This window comes from Chinchilla lanigera, unplaced genomic scaffold, assembly GCF_000276665.1.
Source record: "Chinchilla lanigera isolate Chin_1 unplaced genomic scaffold, ChiLan1.0 scaffold00076, whole genome shotgun sequence".
Lineage (NCBI taxonomy): Eukaryota > Metazoa > Chordata > Mammalia > Rodentia > Chinchillidae > Chinchilla > Chinchilla lanigera.
In genome coordinates this window covers 10,417,313-10,437,466 of record NW_004955477.1, presented here as the reverse complement: position 1 = coordinate 10,437,466, position 20,154 = coordinate 10,417,313, and the positions used below count along the sequence as shown (strand labels likewise).

At 46.9% G+C, this 20,154-nt stretch overlaps 1 protein-coding gene across 5 annotated transcripts in view; it reads left to right on the top strand.

The window, feature by feature from the left end:
• Cfap46 (cilia and flagella associated protein 46) overlaps nt 1-20,154 on the top strand; it is a 104,642-nt gene that overhangs the window by 79,949 nt on the left and 4,539 nt on the right. For all 5 annotated transcript variants that reach the window (XR_001230822.1, XM_013503030.1, XM_013503031.1 and 2 more), the window contains exons 42-54: nt 5,119-5,253; nt 5,324-5,503; nt 6,016-6,186; nt 10,225-10,322; nt 10,710-10,786; nt 11,242-11,372; nt 11,791-11,912; nt 12,406-12,485; nt 13,998-14,159; nt 18,679-18,749; nt 18,944-19,004; nt 19,078-19,113; nt 19,455-19,557. Coding sequence is in view for 4 of the 5 variants with exons in the window: in XM_013503030.1 (XP_013358484.1) it covers nt 5,119-5,253; nt 5,324-5,503; nt 6,016-6,186; nt 10,225-10,322; nt 10,710-10,786; nt 11,242-11,372; nt 11,791-11,912; nt 12,406-12,485; nt 13,998-14,159; nt 18,679-18,749; nt 18,944-19,004; nt 19,078-19,113; nt 19,455-19,557 (1,427 nt within the window). In the remaining variant the exon portion in view is untranslated. The remainder of the gene's footprint in view (nt 1-5,118; nt 5,254-5,323; nt 5,504-6,015; nt 6,187-10,224; nt 10,323-10,709; nt 10,787-11,241; nt 11,373-11,790; nt 11,913-12,405; nt 12,486-13,997; nt 14,160-18,678; nt 18,750-18,943; nt 19,005-19,077; nt 19,114-19,454; nt 19,558-20,154) is intronic.

The following is a 20,154-nucleotide window of genomic DNA, read 5'->3' as shown; positions in this document are numbered from 1 at the left end:
AAGGTATTTGGCCCCTTTGTCAAAGATAAGGTGGCTGGATGTGTTTGGAGTGGTTTCTGCATCTTCTAGTCTGTTCCACTGATCCTTGGGTTTGTTCTTTTACCATTGACTTGCTGTTTTTATCACTGTAGCTTTGTAGTATAATTTCAAGTAAGGGATTGTGATACCCCCTGACTTACCTTTGTTGCCCAGAATTGCTTTTGCTATTCTACGTCTCTTCTGGTTCCAAATGAATTTTAGGATTGTTTTCTCTAATTCTGTGAGAGATACTGTCAGTATTTTGATTTGGTATGGAATTTATATGACAATTTTGAGAGTATGGCCATTTTCACTATATTGGTTCTTTCTACCCAAGAGCAAGGGATATCTTTCCATTTTCTGATATCCTCTTCATTCTCCTTTCTCAGAGTTCTGAGTTTTCAATGTAAAAGTCTTTTAGGTCCTTTATTAGACTGATTCCCAAGTATCTCATTTTTTGAATGCTACTATGAAAGATGTGGTTTCCCTAATTTCTTTCTTTCTCTCTCCATGCCCCCCAAGGGAGTTTATTATTTGTGTACAGGAATGTTATTGATTTTTGAGTGTTGACTTTGTATCCATCTGCACTGCTGAATTTGGTTAGTAAATCTAGAAGGCTTTTGGTGGAGTTTTTGTGGTCTTCTATGTAGAGTATCATGTCATCAGCAAATAATAATAATTTAACTTCTTCCTTTCCTATCTGTCTTGGTTACTTTTCTCTTGTTGCTGAGACAAAATACCTGATGCCCAGAATTAAGGAAGGAAAGGTTTATTTAGCTCACAGTTTGTGGAGGCTTCTGTTCATACTCGGCTGACTCCAAGGCACATGGCAGAGGGCAACAGTTCATGGCAGTGGAAAACAGCAAAAGCAGCCAGAGCAAAAAGAGAGGAGCAGTGGCTAGCAGCCTCTTTCTCTCCCTTATATTGTGTGCATGCTACCTGCCCCAGGGCGAGTATAGCATTCACACCCATAATCCCAGCATTGGACCATGAATCAATCACAAACTGTAAAGCCCACCCCATGGCTGCATGAGGTTTTGGGGGGGACATTTAGACACAAACCATAATACTATCCTTATTCCTTTTATTTCTTTTTCTTTTCTAATTGCTCTGGCTAAGGTTTCCAGAACTATATTGAATAAAATTGGTGATAGTGGACATCCTTGTCTTGTCCCTGATTTTAGAGTGAAAGCTTTCAGTTTTGACCATTTAGCATGATGCTGGCCTTGGTTTGTCATAAATGGATTTTCTCAGATTGAGAAGAAAATCTTCTATTCCAATTTACTTTAGGATTTTTATCATGAATGAGTATTGGACTTTGTCAAATGCTTTTTCTGCATCTATTGAGATGATCATGTGGTTTTTGTCCATGGTTCTGTTAATAGGACATATTACATTTCTTGATTTGTGTATATTGAGCCAGCCCCTGCATCACTGGAATGAAACCTATTTGGTCGTGGTGTATAATCTTCTTGATGATTTGCTTCATCCTGTTTGCTACTATCTTGTTGAAGAATTTTATATCTATGTTTATCAGAGAGATTGGCCTGGAGCTCTCTTTTTTGTAGGATTCTTCTCTGGCTTTGGTAACAGGTAATGTTTGCTTTCAGGAGTGATTTTGGAAGTACTGCTTCCCTCTCAATTTTATTAAAATGTTTGAGGAGAGGTGCCCTTAGATCTTCTTTAAATTTCTTGTAGAATTCAGCGCTGAATCTATCAGGACCTGGGTTTTTCTTTGTTGGTAGTTTTCTTTTATTACTTCTTCAATTTCACTGGCAGATATTGGGTAATTTAGAATCTTTATTTCTTCTTGATTCAGCTTTGGTAATTCATATATATCTAAGAATCTGTCCATTTCTTCTGTGTTTTCCATCTTCTTAGAATACAGTTTGTTGAAGTAGGTATTACTGATTTGGATTTTTGCAGGATTCATTGTGACTTCACCTTTTTTCATTCCTAACTGCATAAGTTTGTCTCTTTCTGATAAAGGTGGCTAAGAGTTTTTCAATTGTATTTAATCTTTCACAGACCCAAGTCTTCAATTCATTGATGCTTTGTATTGTTTTCATAGTCTCCATTGCATTAATTTCTGCTTTAATTTTTATCATTTTGTCCATCTTTTAAGCTTCAGACTTGAATTGCTCTTCTTTTTCTAGAAGCTTAAAGTTCAGCATTAGGTTATTTATTTGAGCCCATTCCTTTTCTGATGAGGGAATTGACTGCTATAAATTCACCTCATAAGACTGTTTCCATTGCATCTATAAATTCTGGTATATTGTACTTGCATTATCATTTAATTGTAGAAACTGGTTTTTTCTTTAATTTCATCTGTGATCCATTGGTTGTTCAAGAGGGTGTTATTTAATTCCATGTGTTTATGAGATTTGTGTGGTTTATTTTGCCATTGATGTAGTGACCTTCTTTGTCTCTCTTGATCAGTCTTGACTTGAAACCTACTTTGTCTGCAAATAAAATATCTAGCCCTGTTTTTTTCCTGTCACATAGAGTATTGTTTTCCATTCTTTGACTTTCAGTTCATGAATTTCTATTTGAGTTAAATATGTTGTTCATATGTAGCATATTTTTGGTCTTTTTTCTTCACATTCTGCTAATCCCTTTCTTTTGATTGGTGAATTGAAACCATTTACATTGATGTTTATTACTGATATGTACTAATTTACTTTTGTCATTATATTATTTTCTTGTTGTTGGTTCCTTTTCTTTCCCCTCTGTTTAATTATTTGCTTTGCGTGGTGAATTCATTCCAATGGAGTTCATGGAGTTGTAGTCTTTGTTATCTCTTTCTAGAATGTCCTTCAGAATGTTTTGGAGTGCTGGTTTGGTGGTCACGAATTTCTTCAGGCTTCTTTGTTATGGAAGTATCTTATTCTCCATCAATTTTGAAAGATTTTGAAAGATAGTTTTGTGAGGTACATCAGTCTGAGTTGGACGTTGTTTTATTTTAGGGCTTGAAATACATCACTCCAAGCTCTTCTTGACTTGAGAGTTTGTGTTGAGAAGTCACCTGTGATTCTGATGGGCTTTTCTTTATACATGATTTGTTTCTTTTCTCTAACAGCTTTTAATATTCTATTTTTGTTGAATTTCTGGAATCTTGACTATGATATGTCTGGCTGTAGATTTTTTTGATCATGGCTAATCTGAATTCTATATGGCTCACTTAACTGTATGTCAGGTTCTTTTTTCTTTATAAGTGATTTGTTTCTTTTCTGTTCTTGGTTTAGTTTCTGAAATCTTAACTACATATGCTTTGCAGTAGATTTTTTTTTTTTTGATCATGGATAATTGAAGCTCTAGAAAGAGATAACAAAGATTACAACTCCATGAACCTCAACAGAATGACTAACCATCTACATAAATGAGCTCAGATCCTTGTTGATTGATCCCAGCAAGCTAGCAGAATTGTGGTGGTGGATAATCCCATCAAACCTAGGCTTTTAGTTCCACTGAAGCTCAGGCTGCTTCTGGTTTCTTGCTGTGATGCTGATACCTAAGTTTTTCAGTCCACAATACTCTAGATGTCTCCTGCTGGCTTGAACTCAGTTCCCTGACCTCCTGCCAGCTTGTATTCAGTTGCAGCTTACCTTGACATTTGGAGTGACTAGATGGGGCCAACTTGCAGCTGCTCTGAGTTCTGACTTCTGTTGGTCCCTCTCCAAGATGGCTACCAGTCAATCACCCTCTCCTGGTGGGTGTCTGAACCTGAATAATTCACCCCACTACAGTCCACAGTGTCCACTGCTCTGTTCCACTGGTGTGTTTCTCTGTGGAGGCCTCTGGGGTTGCCAGTAGTCACCATGCATCTGCAGATTCAAGCTTCCCCTCTCACACTGTTAGCGGGGGCTCAGGGAGAAAACACTGCTTGCTACCTCCTCCTTCTGCAATGTGGTCCCTCTCTTTGCTCTCCCTATGACATCTATTTCTCATTTCAGATCTTTGCTGGGTTCTGGGGACCCACTTCCCTGCATCTTCTCTTCCTCACATCGCTATTTTCCAACGTCTAGATTCCACATATCAGAGAGGCTGTTTCTCTGCTGTTCACCCTTCCACCATTTTCCAAGTAGGACTTCTTGAAGTTACAAGAAACCTGATGGGTTTGTCTTGACATCAGTAGGATGGCATCCTCTGGATGTCAGCTAGGCCAAAGCCTCTCAGGTTTGCTGCACATGTGCTGGTTTTTCATCTATTTAATCTATTAGCAATTGAGAGAGTGCCTTAAACTTTTCACTGAAACTATGAAACCTCATTACCCTATGTCTTAGTTACTTTTCTTGTTCCTGAGACAAAATGCCCAGTGCCCAAAGTTAAGGGAGGAAAGACTCATTTGGCTCACAGTTTGTAGAGGTCCATAATTGGCTGGCTCCAAGGCAGGGGCAACAGTTTATGGTGGTGGAAGACAGCAAAAGCAACAAGGGAAAGTGAAGGGACAAAGCCTCTTTCTGTTCCTTATATTGTATGCAGGCTACCTGCCGTAGGGCAAGTGTAGCGCTCACATTCTTAATCCCGGCATTGGACCACGAATCAATCACACACTCTAGAATTTAGCCACCTTTAAAAAACCCATTCTCTATGGCTGCATGAGGCTTGGGGGGACATCTAGACTCAAACCATAACACTCCACAAACCTAGAGTCCCCTGACTCCAGGTCTTCAGGGCCCATTGCTTCCTTAGCTGGCCTGCCTTCTTCCTTTCCTAGCTTCTGTGTCTGTTTTCTAGACAGATAGAGAGCACTGAGGAAGAGATGGGCATTTGACTCATTTTAGTGCTTGCCAGCACCAACATGCAGGGAAGGTGTTTCCAAAGAACTGAATGAAACTGACCACAGAATGGAACTAATTCCAAGACTCATATCTGCTTCCTCAGAGCACAACCTCCACACCCAGGCTAAACTTTTGCAATCCTCTCAGGCTTTCAAACAAAGGCTCCTTCAAATCCACTAAAGCAAAACTTAGGGAGGCTTGGGAGGCTTCAAGAGCAGTGAGAGACCAGATTTGTCTGCAGTGCCCCATCCTTGGCCCTATTAATGCTGACCAAGCAGGAATCTGCAGAAGCCTGCTGATTTGACTGTGTGCATCATAGGTGGACACCAATGTGAACAGCCTCCAGTCTCTAAACCTGGAAGCAGAGGACAAGGTTGTCAAGGCTGCCACCAGGGACCTGCTGGCCTTTAGTGAAGCCCCCGAGGAACACAACAGGAAGGGTGAAAGTCTGAAGGTAAGTACCTAAGCCTGGGTGGCCTCTGCCCACACAGCCTGCCGCAGCCTGAGACTTGCCCTGCCCACAGAAGAAGATGGTGCTGGCCCAGAGGTACCTGGCCCAGGCATCTGAGGTGCTGCTGCAGTGCCTGCAGGTCGCCCTGAACAGCAGCCTCCTGGACATCGCAGCAGCTGCCAGCCTGGAGATGGTCGAGTGTATTGGCACCCTGGATCCCTTGGCCACCTGCCAATTTCTGGCACTATCTCAGGTATTGTGCGACTCTGAGAACCTCCAGCCAGGCCCTTCTCAGTTCCCTGGGAGAAAGGGGACCCCTAGAACCCACCAGCCAGGCTGTAGCTGGGCCTTCACTACAGGGATACGTTCCATTACAGAGAGATCTGACCATGGTTGCTGAAGAAAGTGAGGTCCTGCCTATTCCCTAAGCCCCAGGCCCCTCTGCCACAAGCAGCAAAGCTATCACCCACATATTTTTATGGTGCATGGGGATCACACAATTGTGTGCTTCTACCCAAGTCACTACAGTGGGCAAGCACAGAGACCCAGCAGTCAAAGGCCAGTGTGGCCCTGCCTGTGTGGACCTCACAGAAGCCCAAGTGTGATCCCGTATGATTGCAGGCAGCCAGGAAAAGCCCTACTTCCTGAGGTCATTTGAGCCGGCACCGCCTGGTGAGACCTCCTTCCAGTCCAGCTACAGTTCACCCTTCCACAGGGCCAGCTGTAATCACACCACACATAACATCTCCCCGCCGTCTGTTTTAGAGCTGCTCAGCTGCCGAGATGATGCGGGACATCCTGCTCACAGCCACAGCCAATACCAGCAGCTCACAGCTGGCAGCCCTGCTGCAACTCCAGCACCAGCTGAAGCTGCGGGATAAGACTTCCACTAGCCTGTTCACCAGCGTGGAGCAAAGGCTGGCTGCTGTCTCCAAGGTGACTGGGCAGGGAGGCTTCCATGCTGCTTCTCTGGCTGGGCCCGCAGGCCTCCGCTCTCTGCACAGCCTTAAAACAACAGCTTTTAAAATATGCAGGCTAGGTGTACACCCTGCCTGCCCTTGCCAGCTGTGCAGCTCTGGGAGGCTCTCTGAGACTCAGTTTCCTATTGGGCATTGTGGGACAGTGACAAACCCCCTGGAAGGTGGCTGAGAGGGCGGGGCCAGAAGAGGCAGTGCTGTGACAGTGCTCAGCCCCCGGAGTCTGGGAGAAGGCGGTGGTGCCCTTGCCCTCACTTGCCCCAGGAAGCATGTTAGACTCAGGCACAGTCAGAGACTATCACCCTGAGAAGCATTTGCAGAGTGCTGTGGGCAGTCACCCCTCTTCACTTATGTGAATTAGCAGATCAATTCTGAGTATTGAAAGAAAAAATAATGAAATTTTATGAATATGAAAAACAGGCAAGAGACCTGTGACAGAGCGTCCTCCCCTCCTCTTCATCTCCCCTTCTGGCTGCCTCAGGTCCTCTCACTGGGGCACACCTGACTAGTACCCCTTCATCTAGGGCCCTCTCTTTGCTATATGGGATTGGATCTTTCTGTTAGTGGGGTCAGGGTGGGCTGTCTTGTGCACAAAAGAACTCTGGGCAGCATCCCTGCCTCCCTCCCTTGGATGCCAGGAATGCTTCCACCCCTAGCCCTCTCGTGACAACCAAAACTGTCTTCAGACATCAGCAGTAGGAATAGTGTCACCCTTCTGAGAATCGGTGCCTTAACTGGGAGGCTGAAAGCCAGGCTCCCTCAGACTCCACTCTGGAAACTGAAAAGAAATAGATACTTGAGGTCTGAGCTAGCCCAGGACCAGAGGGGTTACCCAGAACACTGAACTTGCAGGAGAAGCTAATGCCTGTACCATTCAATGGGAGATTAGGGAGGACACCTGCCTCATGGGAAGAAAGGGGGCCACTGAGAAAGCACAGGCCAGGCAATGAGGGATGATCCAGGTGGGCGGTGTGCACAGCCCACACAGCAACCATAGGCCAGGTCCCACACTGCTGCCTGCAAGCTGGGGACAAGGCAGTGTTTGCCTTGTAGGAACAGGGACTCCAGGGCACTGCAGTGTTGTGTGCAGGGCTGAAGCATGACAGCCACCTCCCTCTCCTCTGTGCACAGACTGAGGGTAGAGTTAGGGGAAGGAGACTGAGGCCATGATGAGCCAGTGACAGCAGCCCCAGTCAGAGCCAGGTAGGTGGCACCAGCTGCACAGCAGCAACCTAAGCTGAAATGATGCTGTGTGAAAGCCAGCTGACTGTCCCTCCTGGGTTCCAGGGTTCGGTAGATTCCCAGTCAGCTGCAAGTGATCAAATGCAGGTTGCAGGCAGCAAAGTGAGATGGGCTCCAGAGGTCTCTATTGTGTCCCCCCTCGTGGAGCTCATCTGAAAGCTTCTAGAAGGCAGTGAGCCTGGGAGATGCAGAAGACACTGGGGCTGAGGCTGCCGCTAGGCCTCAAGGGTCCCATGGAGCATCCACACAGTCCACTGGGAGTGAAGAGGTGAACATGCTCCAGAAGTTGTACAGCCAACCTCTGAGAGACTGGAGTCCTGAGAAAACACCCTCAGGGGAGGGGAAGATCCAGGGAAGACAGAGGAGTAAGGAAGGGCAACTCTCAAAAAGTTAAAGCCACATTTCTTTGAGTCTTCTAAAAAGTAAACAGTTCATTCTGATCATGGGACAGAGGCTGAGGATTCTGAAATTCCAGCCAACCCCTTGCAGGACAAACACCAAGGAAATCGCCCCTGGGTACACAGAGCAAGGAGACCCAGGAGCCAGAGACGACCCTCCAAGGAACTAGAAAGAATAGCGTAAGACCTTGGACAGGGCAAGGAAAAGAACAGCCAAACTTGAATATTTTAAAAACACAGTACTCTGCAAAATAAAGATGAATATAGACTTTTTAGACAAACAAAAACTGAGGTAATTGGCTGAGGTAAAGAAAAACTAAAAGGAGACCTCAGGCAGAGGAAAAATAACCCCAGACAGAAATGTGAACAGGCAAGAGAGGCTGGAGAGGGGACAGAGTGCAAAGTGCAGGCCCGGCACACAGAACAAGCATGATGCCCTAGCCCAAAATGTAACGTCCTTGACAGAAAAGGTAAATAGAATGTAAGGTTCTAGGGTCCTGTCTCACAAGCCCCATCAGGAGAAACTTCTTCAGTAAGTGAGTGGAGGGAGGTCCCTCCTTTGTGGACTGCAAGCTCTGTATTGTCAGGATGCCAATTCACTCCATGGGCAGAGGGCTACAGAAACAATTTATATCCGTCAGCTGCTGCTCTAGCTGTGTCCTTGAGTAGTCATTAAGCAACATGGTTTTCTGCAAAGATGTCCTGACAGGTGATAGGTCATGAACACCTGACAGGTGTCACCAGCTGTGGGCCCCTTGTAGGGATCCTGAAGCCACACCAACTCAGTCCCCACAACTGTGGAGCCCCTTCCCTTGTGGGGACAGGAGACAGAAGCGCTAACCATAAAAAGAGGAAAAGTGATGAACTGGACTTCATTGAAATTAAGAACTTCTCATCAAGAAGGTCGCACTGGGAGTCAGAAGACAGGCTGCAGAGTGGGAAAGACGGTCACAGCACACACGACTGATGACAAGTTGGTATCCTGCGTGCATGAAAGCAGTATATCCCTTAGAGGTAAAAGACAGACACTTCAGTAGAAAGGGGGCATGAGACTGATTTCACAAAAGATATATTTGTGCCCAGCAATATTTTTAATGTTCTCATTGCCCTTGGGGAAGTGCAAAACTTAAAACCACACTCAGATTCAAATAGACATGCAGCAGAATGGCTAAGGTGAAGGAGGAGCTGGCCGGCGGCGACTCTTCACCAGGGTGCAGGCTAAGGAGGAAAGTGGTTTGGAAGATCTCCTGCAGCTGAGTCAGCTGGATCCAGAAATTCCGTGGGTGGGCCCGTACCTGAAGAAACACTGTGGTCCCCACAGAATGAGTACCAGAAGGCCCATCACAGCAGCATTCATGGTGGCCAAAAGAGGAAGTAAGATGCCAAGGACAAGAGTATGGTGTATTCACACTGGAATACCTGCAGCAAAGAGGAGGGCTGGCCACCGCCTGAGCCAGCCTGGTAGGGCTGGCCACACTCCGCTAGGTGAAGAGCCCAGGCTGAATAGCCACTTCACCTAAAGGAAGTCTGCTTACAGCCCCTGAAGACAAGGGTTCGTCTCTTACCTGCCATGTGGATGTGGCCCAGTGTGCAAATCCATGGAGCACTGCATGTAGGGTTCATCAAACTTTGTGCTGCATATTCTATTTCTATTCCTATTTCAACAATAAGTTTTTGAAAAATGATTTCATTTTTGCAAACTTGAAGCTGTGACTTGAAGTTTGGGCTCTGCTGGGGAGAGCTGCCCATACTGAGGAGCACGGGCCATCCGGACCCCTCTGACTCCCTCTCCAAGCCACCTGTCAGGGACTGTGACAAGCCTAAGTGTGTACAGTGTCTGGTGTTGCCCAGAACTGTGGGATCACAAGAGCCACAGTAGACGAGAGACTTGAAAGCCTCAGGTGCACAAGTTGGATCCACTGTCTGATGACAGTCCCTAATTCCTGGGTTGGAAAGGGCCTCTTTTGGGGCATCATGGGGCATGGCTATGTCTGCACACTTACACTTACATATTCTGTATGTGTCTGCATATGTGTGATGGCATCTGCGTGTGTGGCCGCAAGAGACAGGATAAAGAAGGACCAGAGGAAAAATCACTGTGGAATGTTTCACTTGTTTTGTTTGGGTTTGTGTGCGCCTTGGGTCGTGTAAATCCGTTTCTCCCGTAAGCAAACGCACAAACGGGGCAGTCTTCGGACTAATCAGTGACTTCCTTGGGTCTCTGCTGCCCCCTTGTGGCAGTCATCAGTCACTCCCAGTAAAACTGAACAATCTGCCCTGCTGGGCAGGAAATGCACCCTTGAAAATAGTGAGTGACTTTGTGTCCTAACAACCCCCATTACTTCTGTCACACACAGGCCTGGCAGAACCTCTGCATCACTGAACAGCATTTCAACATCCTGAATGAAATTCCTCCCACATTCCGGATCATCTTTCTGCACTACTCACGAGACAGGCAAGCCTTCTTGGCCCTCCTGATCCTCCTGGACAAGGCCAGGCAGGTGTGACTAGGGTGGGGGCACCTCCATGGTCTGGTTTAGATGGGCCTGGATGTCAAGGCCTGAGGTCACCGTTGAAGTAAAGCAAGAGCTGGTCAGCTGGCCCACCTGCCTGCAGTGACAGGAGCTCTGCATTGTGTAGCAGGAGCCCTTGTGCTGCCTGTTCTGATTCCCAGTCTTGACCAGGTAGTATATGGGCTGGCTTTCTGGAGCCCTGCCTGACGAGGAGGGCGCCTGTGGTGTATAAGGTTGCAGAAGTGGCCTCCTCGGGCTTCTCTGAGACCCAAGAACCTTGAGGTATGTCTCTTCCGGCCACCCACCTGTGACTCTGCGCCTGCCAACAGGACCCAACTATATGGTGCTGCCTACCAGAGACCTAAAGCCCCGCCTCCAGTCAAAGGGAAAGTACTGCAAGTGGGAGGTGAGCTTGCCTAGGAGTGGGGCTCTGCGGGTGCTGCGGGTGGGCATGAGCAAAATGCTGACACGCCAGGACCGCCCACTTCCGGAAGACCCAACTGGTACCCATCCCTGGTGGGCACGATGGTCCCAGCCCTCCACACAGACCATGGGTGTGGGGGACAGTGGAGCCCAGGCCCCTCGAGGAAAGTGACGGACGGCTGTTTCCCAGAGGTACAAAGGAGCCAATCACACTGGAGCTCTACCTCTATTGTCCTAGGCCCCCCTATTTTCTGTTGGTCCTTTGTTCACAGAGCTTTCCAGGCACAGGAAGGGCCAGCAGCCTTGCTTCTGGGGACAGAGCACTTGGGCTGTGGAGAAGCCCTCTCCCTGAACACACTCTGATAACCCTACTTCCTCATACCATTCCCTGTGTGTGGCTCTGCTGTCAGCCCTGTGGGGTTCACGGTGTCTCTGCAGGCCATTGCAAAGTGATGCGGGTGACCGTGAGCCCAGCTGCCTTCTCAGACCTTCTGGCCGGCGCCCAGGAGTTCTGGGAGCAGACCCAGGCCCAGGTGTACCAGGAGGACATAGCCCCGCCTCCAAGCGCTGTAAGACTTGGTCTGCCCCTCACAGAACCAAGGCCCCCCAGATGGGCTAGGGGTCAAACACCACATAGTGGGGTAGGCTCTTTCTTGAATCTTCAGGCAGTGTGTGTTCACTGAGTAGGGAGCCTAGCTGACACTGCTCCCCAGAGCACAGGTCAATCTGGCCCCAGGACCTGTCCCCATTGTGCAAGCAGAAGACACAAGAGAGGCTGAGGGTGTCAGGGTGGCCTCCAGAGGGTGGGCTTGGGGAAGCGGCGGCATGCAGGGGGCAGGGCCCACTGTGCACCTGCACTGCCCTCCCACACACCCCCATCTCCACTGCACTCTGTGGAAAGGAAGAGCTCAGCCCTTTCCACCAGACTGCAGACCTGGCTGGGCTCTCATGGGGTCCTGACCACAGGCTTTGATTTGGTTGGGTCAGGATTCAGATGCCGTGCCCACCAAAGAGCAAGGCCCCTGCCTGCGAAGGCTCAGCAGTGTCCTGGCGCCGCTGGAGGAGTACCTGAAGCCCATCTTCCCCCTGCTCAGCTCCTCTGAAGTCAGGTATGGACCTGCGCTTTAGTTTCTGCTGTGTGGAGCCCCAGCCCCAAGCTCAGCAGGATCTGTGTCCAGAGCTGTTCTCCAGGGAGCTCACAGCACAAAAGGCCCTGATGCCTGATTCTGGGAACCTCCGCCTACGCTCCTCCCCAGGATGCAAACAGGCAGCGCCTCTAGAATCTGCTACATCCATGGGTGAAGGAGCCCAGGCTGCCCCTGCACCCACAGTCGGGTATGGCACAGGACCAGCAAGTCCCAGTCCTGGTCCCGACTCCTGGATTTACTTGGAGGCAGAAAAGAGGCAAGGGTGGTATGGGGCAGGGTGCCAGCTATGCCAGCGGAGGAGAGCCTGTCCCGAAGTTGGGCTCAGCTTACACTTGTGAAGTCACCCCGGCTCAGCCGCAGCATCACTGACTGCAGGAGGCGGCCTGCTGCGTGCTTTTCTATTCTGTGTGTTGCTTCTGTGCTTTTAAAACTTGAATACATAGCTGACTTTCAGATTGCAGATGCCAGTGGTTGTGGCTGACCCCGGGAAGACAAAAGGCAAAGAAAAGGAAAGGAAAGCATCCATCCCGCCAGGTGAGTGGCTGCGGGACACACCCACAGGACCGCTATCCGCCTGATGTACACCCACCCCACCCCCACTTGCTTCTGGCATGGGGGAAGGTGGGTTGAGGCTCAGTCTCAGATTGGGAAAGCTGAGGGGGTCAGGAACAAAGGGCAGTGTCCATGCAAGCCCGGGAGCCCCTCGCAAGACCCGCCGGACCAGCCATCTGAGGTGCCCCAGTGTGCAGGCTGGGTGGGAGGCCTGAAAGGATCCACAGCCTCTTACCAGCCCAACCAGGAGAGCCCAGCAACCCCGCCCTTCCTGGGTCAGGGTCAGTTCTCAGCACAGCAGGAGAGCAGCAGTGCTGTGCCCAGCGGGAGGGAAGGCTCTGAGAATACCTAGAAAACATGGTGATTATTGCCCCGAGCTCACCCTGAGGCTGTCATAGTGGAGGCCAGCACCCCTCCTCTCCTTCTGCTAAGTTCTAGGTCCTGATCCTACTTTTTGTTCAGGTCCTGTTATTTCTTATTCGCTTGGGGTGAATGTTAGTATGTGCTCACAACATGGTAATTAGAAACGTGTCAGGGTTTTCTTTTCTTCACCCAGCACTTTTGATTTTATAAAGCACTTTTTTAAAGAACAATTTCACCTGTTAAATTTTTATGTGCCTGCTTTTCTGTTTTCCACAAAGAATTACTGAGCAGAGAACAAAGGGGAAGGTTAAGTACCACCAGAAAAGAACCCTGATTTCCAAAAGTGTCGGGTGCCTTTTCTCCCCATTCAGCTGCCTGCCGGCCAGGAGGCAGAATATCCCAAGAACTGCCAATTACACATCAGTCAGACCTGAAGATGGAGGGTTTCAGGAATTATATGCAGTCAGTAGTTCAATCTCCAGCATGGTAAAAGGAGAGAAAAAACTGATAGTGGTTTCAAGTAAACTTGTTTTGGTTTATAAGTAAAGAAAATTCAACTAAAGCATCCTCTTGCCCACCACTCAGTACTAATTATATGACTGCACAAAGAACAGGTTCTCACAAATAAGCCAGAATCCTTGTCCGGCCAGTCACTCAGAGAGGAAACTGAGTCACAAGGCTAATGCTGCCTTTCTTCCAAGGATCCCCTACAGGACCCACTCTTAGGAAAATCCTCAGCAAGGGTGTCGTTCATACCTGTGAAAGGTATTTCCTGCTTAAAGGAGCCATGCCATTGCCGGTCCTGCCTCAAAATCTGATGTCTGAAGCAAGGCATCATTCGTATGTGGGCCAGGGCAAGATCTGGTGCCGCTAGAATGTAAGCGTGATCTAACACCATCCACACCAGTGCCCAGCCCAGTGGCCTTTGCATGACCTTGGGACTGCACCTCTCTGCAAGCTGGGCTGAAGTCACACCTCTCACGTCTGCACGGTGGTGGATGACGTGGTCAGGCCAGCACCCCAGCAACCCAGTCAGGACTCCAGGGGTGTAGCTGAAGCCTGTGGAGTTTGCCTGTCTTCAGGAGCTTACGTCCCTGCCCATTTGAGCCACTATTGTTGCTGTATCCGTAGTTCATGTTGACACCGAGGACAGCGTGATCCTGATTGCAGATAGGCACCTTCTAGAGCTGCCCCTGGAAGGCCTCTCTGTGTTCCACGAGGCCACCATCTCTTCTGTGTCACGAGAATTTTCTCTCCAGATGTTGTGGAATCGCCTCCATAAAGAAGAAGTGGGTAAGAACTACCTTTGACCACTTTAGTGTTTTGTTTTTAAATGAAAATGTTTAAATTACTTTTCAGATAAAAGAATCTTAACTCCTGTCAAGAGGAAATGAACAAATGTTGCAACATTTTCCAAGGCAGTTACTCAGTCGAACAGAATTACTGTTTATAAACCCTTCTGAGGGCTTCACCCTGCAATGAAGAACACCTTCAGCCCTGTTCTTTCCCTCACAGATGTCCTGTAGAGATGCTGGTGGCAGTCAGGTTCATAATTAGTCATTTACCTAGCCAGTGAGAAGCAAGAGACAGACCAGGGGGTCCTGAGTTAGGCCTTCAAGGTAGACAGCAAGAGTCAGAAACAATCTTGCTCTGTAAGTGGGTGCTGGTGTGCAGGTATGCCAGCTTGTGAGAGTTCCCCAAGCTGTACTATGGGGATATGTGCAGTTTTTGGCGGATATGTTGCACTTCAATAAATACCAAATTAAATTAAAAATAAATAGATTGGGATTTGTCTACTATGGAAGATGAAGTTTTAACAAGAACAAAATTGGCCCTTCCAATTTTTTTTTTCCGGTACCAGGAATCAAACTCATGACCTCATGCTTGCCAGGCAGGCGCTGTGCCGCTGAGCTAAATCCCCAGCCCCTGCCCTTCCAATTTAAACAACTAAAAGCCATATAGAAAATACCAGAGGGACACCAGGCATGCAGAACAATGATCCATTCCTGAGAGTGGGAAACAGTGGCAAGCCCCATACTTCCTGGAGAGCTTCCAGGCCCAAGCATAGTCAGGAACAAGCAGAAGGAGCCCAGGGGTGTCTCCCTGGATTGAGGCATAACTGAGCAACTGGGAAGCCAAGGTGAGTTCAGGTGCAAAAGGGCAAAAGACTCCAGAGAGCCATCTGCACAGAGAGAGTGCTGTAGACACCTGCAAAGGCCCCACAGGTCAGCTGAGGGCTGAGTGATGCTTGGGGTTGAGGAAAGCACCCAAGATCAGGGCAAGAAACAAGCAACCATAAAAATGGTAAAAGATGAGGAAATACTCTGTAAGGTGTTTTCCTGTTTTTAAAAAATCTTTAAAGTATTTTTGAGCAAAAAAAAATGATGGGAGGGTTATAACATATAATGTAAAATGTCTAACAATAACGGAAGAAAAGCTGAGGAAGGGAATGGAAAATACTATGTAATGCTTTCATACTGTATATAATGTAGTATATTACTTGAAGGTAGACCATGATAAATTAAAGATGCAAACTATAGCCCCTTAAGCAACCATTAAAAGCTAACAAACAAGTAAGTAGGACTCCTAAGAGTTTATAGCTAATACAAAACTGAAGAGGATAAAATAGAGTTGTAAATACTCTTTTAATGTTCAATGTCATTAGTTGTTAGAGAAACATTTTGAAACCACAATGGTGTACAACCACACACCACTTAGAATGGCTAAAGTTAAAAAGACTGACCATACCAAGTGCTGACAAAGATGTAGAGGAACCATGCCTTTGTGCCCCACCAAGGGAGTGAAAAATGACTGAACCACCGTGGGGAATAGTAAGTATATTCAGTGGGCCTATGTCCAAAAGAAATCCTCATCAATATGCTGAAGAGACATCCAGACACACATATTTATTGCAGTACTGCTCACAACAACCAGCAAACAGAATCAACTTAAATCCCCGTTGATGAATGAATGGATTTTTTTTAAAAGATGGTACATAAAAATGGCATAGCAGTTTGATCAAAAAATACGGTCAATGTGTATCAAAGAATTTGCTTTGAATTTTACTATTGTAAAAGACATATTATAATTAATCTGTCTCAAAGTTCCCCCCCTTTACTTCTAACACATTTGTCCCATCATTATTGCCACTTTCTGAAGCAATTCTGGAAGCCCTTTTTCGTGAGCATCTTCAGCCACTTTTGTGGCTACCCCAATGTCCTGACTCAGTTCAAAATGTTTACCTTTCATGGTGGTTTAGGCTTTGAGGAAGAGCCAGAAGTCATGGGGTATTAGATCCAGTGAATAAAATAGATGAAGAATACCATAATGTTTTTATTTGACAGAAATTGGCATAAATGTTTAATCAATGGGGTGATCAAAAAACACAATGAAAACACAATGTTTAAAAATTATTACCGTAAAACACACATTGCCATTAATTCCTCTCAAAATATTCTCCTTTGTTTCAAGCATACTTATCCCATTATTCTTGGCAATGTGTCTTTCACTGTAATAACATTTTAAAAATGTAAATATTTACTGTATTTTTTAATCACCCCTTATACAGTCATGAAAAAAAAAAAAAAGAAAGTGGGCTAGGGATGTAGCTCAGTTAGTAGAGGGCTTGCCTAACATGCACAAGACCTTGGGTTCGATTCCTAGCACTGATTTTTTGGTTAAAAAATAAATTTTTAAGGAAATATTGTCACTTGAGACCACATGGATGAATCTGGAGGACATTATGGTGAGTGAAATAAGCAGACACAGATAGACAGATACCACATGATCTTACTCATATGTGGAATCTTAAAACGTTAGCTCTGAAGTAGTCTGTAGGGTGACCACCAGGGGCTGGGAGCCGGCAGGAGCTTGGAGAGACCTTGATCAGAAGATACAGATTTTCAGTTAGGGGAAACAAGTAAGAGATGCTGTGGCTAATAATAGGTAATGTATTCATGAAAGCTGCTGAGAGTTGCTTTTAAGTGTTTTCACCACAAAGAAGCCATGGGTGTGTGAGGTACACATGTTGGCTGGCTCAGTGGGTCATTCAGCAGTATATGTGTGTTTCAGACCAGCCTGTTAAGACACAGCAGTTATATGCAGTTTGTGTTCGTGCATTAAACAAAGATGAATTGATAAATTTAAAATTTTAAAATAAATGAATAAAAAGATCAACTCTATCAAGTATTGGCAAAGAGATGGAGACCAAAGCTCACATACACTGATGGTATGAATGCCAATAGCAGAACAACTTTGGGAAAGTGTGGAAGTTTCTTAGAAAGTTAAACATAGGCCCACTATGTGATCTAGGCTTTCCACTCCTAGTGTTTACCCAAGAGACAAGGAAGCCCACATCCACACAAAACCCCTATGCAGATGCTCATAGCGGCTTTTTAAATAACTCATCTGGAAACCACTGCAATGAAATGTCCACAAAATGTTTGATGGTTGTTTGAGTATCTGAGTGGATGGACAAAATATTATGGTATATTTACAAAATGGACTATTATGCAGCAGTAAAGGGTAAAGGGAATGGGCACTGGTATCTGTAACAACTGGATGAATCTCAAAAAAATTATTCCAACAAGCCAGAATATATATTATATATAATATATATAACTCCATTTTTGTGGAATTCTAGAAAATACAAACTGATTTATGTTCAGAAACCAGACAAGTAGTCTCCTGGGAGGGGTGGAGAGGGAGAGTATGGGAGAAGCAAAACGAAGATAGAGATGTGTCTCAGAGCTACATGGAGGTGGATTTCATTCTGATAGTGGAGCCAATAGAGCTCAGTTCCCTCTTGTGGGACTCCCCAAGAGTGCATCCCCCATGACCTGGGAACAGGCAGAGAGCCCAGACCTGTTCTTCCATTCTGCTGCCTGCAGAGGCCCTGGCCCAGGCAAACCAAAAAGGAGTGAAAACAGTGGGGTTAGAAAATGAAGATTGCCGCTATTTAGGCACATAGCTGTCTAGTCAGAGCTTCAAAACATTTTGGAAGTCAGTGGAGACCATTTAGTATAGAAAGACTGTAAGTTCCTATGCAGCAGGAACCAGCAGGGACATGGGCATGGTGAGTGCCTGATAGAGTGTGTGAATAATGTTCAGCCAGTGGGCCTGGGAGCCTTTTAAGACTGGCCCTTCTGGTCCTTTCTTGAGGGTCTTTCCAGGCCTTTGAGCCTTTGCATTTGAGAAATTATTGCCATTTGACTCTATAATGCTTAAAAATCAGTTGTTCTCACTCTTTATTTATTTAAGAAGTTTACAGAACATAAAATTAACTGCTTGCTTTATGTTGCCATACTAGAGATTAAGCCCAGGGCCTTTGCACTGAACTATATTCCCAGCTCTTTATAAAAAAAAATTTGGGGGCTGGGGATTTAGCTCAGTGGCACAGCGCCTGCCTGGCAAGCACAAGGTTGTGAGTTCGATTCCCAGTACTGGGGGGGGGAAATTGGGGGCTGGGGATTTAGCTCAGCGGCAAAGCGCCTGCCTGGCAAGCGCAAGGTCATGAGTTCGATTCTGTTACCGAAAGAAAACCAAAAAAAACAAAACAAAACAAAAAATTTGAGAGGTTGGGGGAACAAGGTCTCACGAATTCACTAAGCTGTCCAGGCTGGGCTTCAACTTTCTATCCTCCTGCCCAAGGCTCTCACAGTACTGGGATTACAGGTATGTCCCACCACACACCGCCTATAAAATTAACTTTTGAACTGAACAATGCAGTGCCATTTAATATACTCAAATGTTTGGAAACCACCATCTCTGCCTACTGCCAACTCATCACCACTCGTGTTATTGTCTTCGACAGAAGGAAGTGTGAAAAAGGAGACCAAAGTCAAAGATGTCAAGAAGAAAAATCTGGCAAAGAAGGGCATGAAGGTAGGTGGACAGAGGAACGGCGGGGCCTGGCTGCTCTGGGGCTTGGGATCCGTAGCACTTGTTGCTTCTGGCAGAGCTATCAAGGCTGGTAGCCCAGCCCACCGTAGTAGCGGTTGGCCTGGGCCCAGCTAGAGGTCAGTGTCCCATCTCAGCAGTGGACGGAGGACACCTGATGCTTGTGTCTATTGCTGTAGGGCTCCACAATCCGGATAATCCCATCAGAATGCATCATTGTCGACTCAGACAGCTTCAAGTGTATCCTTTGTCGGGCACTTGTGACCCCAAGACCCCCACCTCATGCCCCTGTTTGTCCTTGACGAAGACCCAGTTGTTGTGGATCCATTCGAGGAGGCCCAGGGCATAGGTGGGTGCTTCACACGGCCCCTTACTGCATATACCAAGGCTGTTCACACCACTGGCTCCTCTTGCAGCTGTGTGGAGATGAACTCCAGATGGGCTCTGGTGCCCCTCTTCTGGGGCTCTCAAGCTAAATGAGTGCTGCTGCCAATATTTCCATTTTTCTTTCTTTTTCATTCCTGAGCTGGTTTAGCAGTCTGTCCACAAAAGGGAAGGGGGTGCTAACATCTTGCGGCACTAGCACTGACCTTTCCCCTGGGGCAATGGGGGAGGGGACTCAGTGCCTCCAGCCCCTCCTACCTCCAGAATACAAAACTATGCCTTATATCCTGCCAATTCTCCCCACAGAAATGCTGACTCCTGTCTCCATAATGCAGGAAATTTTGGAAAGATTCCGAGAAACGTTCACTGCAAGATGGGTGGGGCATCTGGGAAGTCAGCATTTTCCAAGGTTTGGATTCAGTTTTCCAGCAGTCAGTGCCCAGTGCCCAGAGCCAGAAAACATCTGACACCCTCCACAGTCCCTTCCCCTCCCTATCAGGTCTATCCCATGAAGCCCCAGACACAACACTGGGTAGAAGGTGCTATTCTTACCCTACTTTACTGATGGAGCCAGAGCCCCAGGGTCACATGGCAAGACAGAGTTCAGCAGTAGAGTCTGCTGCTAGATGACCTCAGGCTTCCACAGGGTCTGGGACCTAATCCAGACACACTCATGAGTGGCCAGTCAAGAGTGAGGGCTGCGGGCAGGGGAGACCGCTGCGCCATGTCACAGGGCCCCACATACAACCTTGTCCTTTGTGCAAGTGGGAATGGAGAAGGGCATGCTGGGACAGGGTGTATGGGGAAGGCATCTGTAAGGTGTGTTCAGGGTAGGATTGCTGAAGGTAAAACATGAAAGGTGGGGATCCCAGTCTGATCACTGTCTCCTATATCAGAGGTTCTTGGTGGTGCCTCCATAATTTGGTTGTACTTGGATGTACAAGGGGAAGCTACTTCTAGTATTTTCCAGAACCAGTGTCATCCAATGAGATGTGTGTTTATTCCT